Here is a 6,335-nt window from a genome sequence, read left to right on the forward strand (position 1 = left end):
GTGTTAATTCAGATTGTAACTGCAGCTGCACTTTTAGATTTATCAAATCATGTCCATAAACATTTCAAAAATGGATGACCCAGAGTGTAACGGTCCATTCATAAAATACAAAGATTCACAACAGATCTCACCTGAACAGGTACATGCTGTGCTAAACTTGTCAAGAACATGTCCGGGCATTTCACCCCAAAATCAAAAGAACGAAAAGTTTATGTCACAAAAATGGTAGAAAATGATGATGTATGACAAAAAAATGATAAATAAATAAACATCTGGACATATTTTGGTAATGAGAATTTGAATTAAAATATAAAATCAATGCAGCAAATAGTAACATGATATATAGTTTACCAATACATTTATTTATATTTACAAACGTACTTTACAATTAAATCAGTAACATTTTCACATACTAATAAAATTATTTGCATTTAAAATATTTTGGGAAGAAATGTGTTAATTGTCAAGAAAGTGCAACAAATCTTAATATTATATGGGGGAAATTATTTATTATTTGATTGTAACAAATTACAGTTGAGTTGAAAAGACTTAAAAAGGCAGAAAATAGTGAAATACTAACAATAATTAATATTGATGATAATATCTTTGTCTTCAAGGTTGTTCAGACGTCAGTTCTGAATGTGGACTAATGTGAAGTCCATGAGAACCGCTCGCTTTAGATCACTATAAAGTCTGAAATATGTTCTGATGTTGTGGCTTCTGCTTGTGTTTCTCTGTTCATGTTCTCCTGAAGTTACATTGATGACGTTACTCACATGAGATATTCTCATTTCTTCAACCACAATTATTTATTTTCAACCATGAATAAAAGTGTGATTTCATTATTTGTATTTTAACAGCAGAAAAGACAAGTGAAGGAATTAATAGACAAAACAAACTTATTCTGACTTTGTGCTTCAGAGACTCATTTAAGAGTTCTCTGGTAAGATCAATAGAGAAGAAATGTCACGAACAAAATTGAACAATAGAAATATTCTCTTAATAAATGTGCGTGTGTGTGTGTGTGTGTGTGTGTGTGTGTGTGTTATCTGTCACAGTCCAGCTCAACTGTTCTGTCGTATAATGATCAATAACAACCCGAGATCACATTATTAAGATGTACAGTAAATCACTGATCTCACACTGGTCTGCCACTGCGAGGACGATCAGCGGTCCTTCCCGTCTCCCTGTTGTGCTGTCTTAGGCGTCTCACAGTACAGACATTGTAATTTATTACCCTGGCCACATCTGCAGTCCTCATGCCTCCATGCAGTATGCCTAAGGCACGTTCACGCAGATGAGCAGGGACCCCGGGCATCTTTCTTTTGGTGTTTTTCAGAGTCAGTAGAAAGGTCTCTTTAGTGTCCTAAGTTTATATAACTGACCTTAATTGCCATAACTGTGACCTTACCATTTGTAAGCTGTTAGTGTCTCAATGACCGTTCCACAGGTGCATGTACATTCATTGTTTATGGTTCATTGAACAAGCATGGAAAACATTGTTTAAATCCTTTACAATAAAGATCTGAAAAGTTATTTGTATTTATACAAAATACTTTAAAATACAGAGTCCTGAAAAGGGGACGTTTCTTTTTTGCTGAGTTAATATACATACATACATATATATTTATATATATACACAATAGTGTATGGTAATGTGTAATCCATTCTTCTGGACATTAAAAAAAAGTTATTTATATAAACATAAGATACACAAATGATCTACTGACATCTGTGTATTATTAACATCAACTTTGAATACTATATTTTATTAGTTTATCTTATGTAGACAAAATACATTCAACTGTAAACTAAAAACTGAAGTCTAAGTTTTTAAATATCCTGTAAGAAATTTTCCAGGAGTTCAATGGATCTATTCTTAATTTATTTAGTTTACAGCTAAATGTATTTTGCCTTAATAACTTCTTACCGATTGGTGGTGTCGACGAGCCAACAACGCTTCAAAGTTGTGTAAAATACAATTTTCTTCACAAGAAAATCAAATTCACCAGAAACAAGATGGAGTCCATTTTTGCATCAAGTTTGCCTTCGGACTCGGATGGAGGACACCGATAAGAAGAACCCAGCGAAAATGTGCGCTTGTTCACTTGGGTTGGTTTTTGTTGGTAGTTTACTTTTCTACAATTTGTTTTAATAAGATATATAGTAGCGTACAATAGCGTTTTCATTAATTGTATCTTTAATAACACAGAGTAAATGGTTATATTATCTTTTCATGAAAAATAAAATATAAGCATGACAAATTGAAATAATTTCTCTATCATTAATGTAATCTGTGACTGGGCCTGTGTGTAAGTAATCACTCTGAGAGCAGGTGGATGGTCACTCAAGGCTTCCTCTTTTATTGGACCTGGGACAAACAACCAAAGGCTGGTAAATACAGTGGTTCAATGTTGCTCAGTCATCTTTAAAATGAAATAAAAACACTTTCCGTTCACAAATAAGTTAATTACACACATCTTGGATTATCTCTGCAAATATTACATTTTTGACCCGACTGACAGGATCAGAATGATCACAGATTAATCAGATACATTCTTGTGTGACTTAAACGTCGAAATTGTGTCTGCAGATGAACATAATTCATTTTAATAACAGAGCAATCGTCAGAGCAATTTACCAACAGCGAGAGATATGAGGCTCTGCTGTGGATCACGTAGCACCACCCCACTATGTAACCTATGCAAATACATGCAAATGTGCATCAACCAATGGCGAGATGTCCCAATCTTAGCATGAATTTAACAGTAATTTCAACACCGTTACACATATCAAATGAACAGTTGTGAAAAGATTAACTCTATTATGATCATTGAATTATGATTATTTTTTTTATTAATGCTAAAATAAAATATTGAATTGCCTATTATACAATATATATAAAGATTACAGAGATTATCAAATTCATGAAGCCACACAGACGAAATGTTCATGGCAAATGTCTGCGACAGCTCCCGAGTGTTCTCTGTCGCATGGAATTTACGTCAGTGTCTGAAATCGGTCACTCATTTCGTTCACTCACTGCTGAAATATAGTGCACTCACAGCCATTCACTATATAGGAAATAGTGAACGAGTGGGTGATTTCAGACACAGCATTGGACTCACCTTTCCCTCTACTGCAGCAGAAAACTACTTTTCAGTGTGTTACTTACCTGTTATCAACACACACACACACATAAACACACACACTCGCGCGCACACATATTATGTGTTTGTAACACTGAAATTATTCACCTTAATGTCGTGATCAACACTGAACAATGGAAATACTCTTAATAAACGTGTGTGTGTGTTATTTATCTGTCACAGTCCAGCTCAACTCTATATTTTACTTTAGTGTATCAGATTAAGTTATAAATGTGAATGTTGAGTTAAAACTATAATAAAAAAAAATGTATGGTACTTTTTATTTTACAAACACAAATTAAACTTCTTAAAAACTCTTGAAAGTTTCCATGACTTGATGATTATATGTTTTATAAAATGGTCTTTAAAACACCAGTTGGTCAGTGAATTTATAACTTATAATACAGATAAAACATCTAAATATACATCTTTACAATGAGTTGAGCAGTTGTATTATAATGATTATTTTGAGAACTTCACTGTTCATAATATCTGTCATATAATGATCAATAACAACCCGAGATCACATTATTAAGATGTTCAGTAAATCACTGATCTCACATATGAATTCACATCTTAGCCAGCATCATTAAAAAGCATTAAAACATGTCAGAATAAATGAATTAACAGCTGATGCTACAAAGACACATTTGATTAGTTGGTCTTCTACAGAAACTCAACTTTTGTAGATACAAGTTTAATCTGTAATTTCATTCTTAAGTCTTTTTTTCAGAGGAGTTCACTGGTAAGATCATCAGAGGAGAAATTTTACAGCCAACAGTGAACCATGGAAATATTCTCTCAGTAAACGTGTGTGTGAAAGTGTGTATGTGTGTGTTAGTGAGAGGATCAGAGAATGACAGTTTTCCTCTGTCACAGTCCAGCTGAACTCTGATTCTCTGGAGTTTCTCTTTCACTGAGACACGAGATGCTTCATCAGGTGAAATTAATGCAACATATTCACCATCAATAAACCACACATACCAGATTCCACTCCTGGAGTATATGTTCTTCTTCCTCTGAGCAGATTCTGTCATCACACCCAAAAACCAGCCTGTACAGTCTCCAACCTGAACATCCCAACAGTGAATCCCTGAATTAAAACCCTCTGAACCCAAAACACACAGAGACACATCAAATCTCTCAGTATTATCAGGAAGCAGCTGTTTCTCTTCACTGACTCTCACACTGATCAGATCATCAGACACGATGAGATTACAGTGAGCAGTGTTGGGGTCCAAAGTCACTGGAGCTGAAGAGAGAGGACAGATACACACTCAAACACACATCAAATAACACAAATGATCATTATGAATTCATTGTTGTATTCTCAACTCACTGTATTGAACATTTTCCTGCATCTTCTGTATCACAGTGAACTTCAGGTTGCTCAGATGTTTTGGGACATTGATCAGAACTCCTGAAATGTTCTCTGGATCTGCTGGTGTACACTGGGTTCTGAAAAACATTCAGGAGTCAGTCGTGTTGATTTGGGTTCAGAACCGAGAGAGAAACAGGAAACACAATACAAACCTTTCCATTGTGCTCTTCAAGTTCTGTAAAAAGAAAGAAACACAGATTATTCATCCAAACTGAATTTGCTTTGAATGTTTGAAACTGACATTTGTCTCCAGTATAATGAATATTGAAGTTGTATAAATGTTCATTGTTTCCACCTGTAGGAATGAAAGATCTTCAGCTGTCATCTGCTCCTCTATGACTCTGATTGTGTGTGAAAGAGATGAAATCTGTCTGCTCATCTTCTCAATCTTCTCCTTCATCATCTGACTCTTCTGCTCCTCTTCCTCTCTCAGTGCTGTTATTCTGGCGGCCTCTTCATCATGTAGAAACTGGTGAAGTTTCTCAAACTGCTCATTAATCTTCCTCTCTGTGTGTCGAGCCTGAAACTGAAACAAAAGACATTTCAGAGAAAGATCTGATGGTCAAACTGTATATCAATATACACTTCCAAAAATGGGATGTTTCACACTCTTTAATTACAGTTTAATTCAAACCTTAATATGTTCTGCAGTTTGATCCAAATTCTGTTTAAACTTCTCAAATATTCTCAGTTTCTCCTGTAAGGGTTTTAGTGCAGTTTTGAGTTTCTCCTGAAAGAAATGGACATGTTAATATAAAGAGTTCTTACTTTCCAGCCCTTTCTGCTTTTAGATCATTATGAGTTTGACCAGAATAATCTTCATTTACTGTCTGTAATTATTTGTTCATATATGCAATCATAAAGTATGCTGCAAGTTGTGCTGTTTCAATAAATGTTTTGAATATAATTGATCTGACCTTATTATCGATGACAGCTTCATCTACAGGACAGAATTTGTGATTTGTGTGTGTTCTGGAATCTCGACACACCAAACACACCGGCTGTTGATCATCGAGACAGAAGAGTTTGAGTTTCTCTTCATGAAGACTGCAGACTGCTTCACATCCTGATGAAGATCTTTGACTTCTCTCCTGTAAGAAAGTCTCACACAAGTTCTTCAAAACCCGATTTAATGGAGGATGATCTAATGTTGATCTACTTCTGCAAACTGGACATTCTTTCGATCCTTTACTTTCCCAAAACTTCTGAATACACTCTTCACACACACTGTGACTACAGGACAGGACAACAGGATTTTTAAAAACATCACAGCACACAGGACAAGAGAAATCCTCCTCAGAAAAAGATGCAGACGCCATTTTCTGAGTCACACGTCAAAATCCTTCTTCAAAGTTTCACTTCAGTTTACTAATCCCGTTTTAACACTCAGTATTCTGTTTTTAAATCAAAGAGTTTCACATTCACAGCAAAGCATTTCAATAATGTGCATCCCAAATATTACTGTCCTAATCCTGATCAAATTATTCAGTGTTCTTCAGTCGAATGAGCTTCAGGTCAGACGTGATCTAAAACTGTAGATCAACAACTGGGGGCAGCAGAGACCACGTTGATGACGCCACTCATATGACGCAATGACGTAAGAGCACACCTCTGTCAGTTGACCAGTGAGCCGCTGCGGAATTAACGCTATATTTTCATTAAATTCTGTTGTTTGATTTGAAATCTCTTAATAACCAGGCCCCGTCATATGGGATATAATACAGCAATATTTACCAACTTTTTAAGATCTGCAGACAAAATTTTAATGCATATTCCTCGGTCACGTGGTATATGTAAGCGTGATC

The 6,335-nt window shown here is 35.2% G+C and overlaps 1 protein-coding gene across 1 annotated transcript; it reads right to left on the reverse strand.

Moving 5' to 3' along the window:
• Nucleotides 1-3,581: 3,581 nt before the first annotated feature.
• LOC127628621 (E3 ubiquitin-protein ligase TRIM39-like) lies at nt 3,582-6,028 on the reverse strand. The gene is made up of 6 exons (XM_052105398.1): nt 5,448-6,028; nt 5,165-5,260; nt 4,826-5,056; nt 4,683-4,705; nt 4,489-4,607; nt 3,582-4,401 (listed from the first exon to the last, which is right to left on the reverse strand). The coding sequence occupies exons 1-6, from the start codon at nt 5,847-5,849 to the stop codon at nt 3,866-3,868; spliced, it is 1,407 nt and encodes a 468-aa protein (XP_051961358.1). The 5' UTR covers nt 5,850-6,028; the 3' UTR covers nt 3,582-3,865.
• Between the last annotated feature and the right edge of the window lie 307 nt (nt 6,029-6,335).

This window comes from Xyrauchen texanus, chromosome 35, assembly GCF_025860055.1.
Source record: "Xyrauchen texanus isolate HMW12.3.18 chromosome 35, RBS_HiC_50CHRs, whole genome shotgun sequence".
Lineage (NCBI taxonomy): Eukaryota > Metazoa > Chordata > Actinopteri > Cypriniformes > Catostomidae > Xyrauchen > Xyrauchen texanus.

Bases quoted from the DNA above. Each gene is read 5' to 3' on its own strand.
- LOC127628621 (XM_052105398.1), bottom strand. From the start codon at position 5,849: ATGGCGTCTGCATCTTTTTCTGAGGAGGATTTCTCTTGTCCTGTGTGC. The intron at 5,057-5,164 runs GTTTGAATTAAA...CTTTTGTTTCAG, and splicing joins AAACTGCAGAACATATTAAG to TTTCAGGCTCGACACACAGA. The intron at 4,402-4,488 runs GTGAGTTGAGAA...CTCTCTCTTCAG, and splicing joins GCAGGAAAATGTTCAATACA to CTCCAGTGACTTTGGACCCC.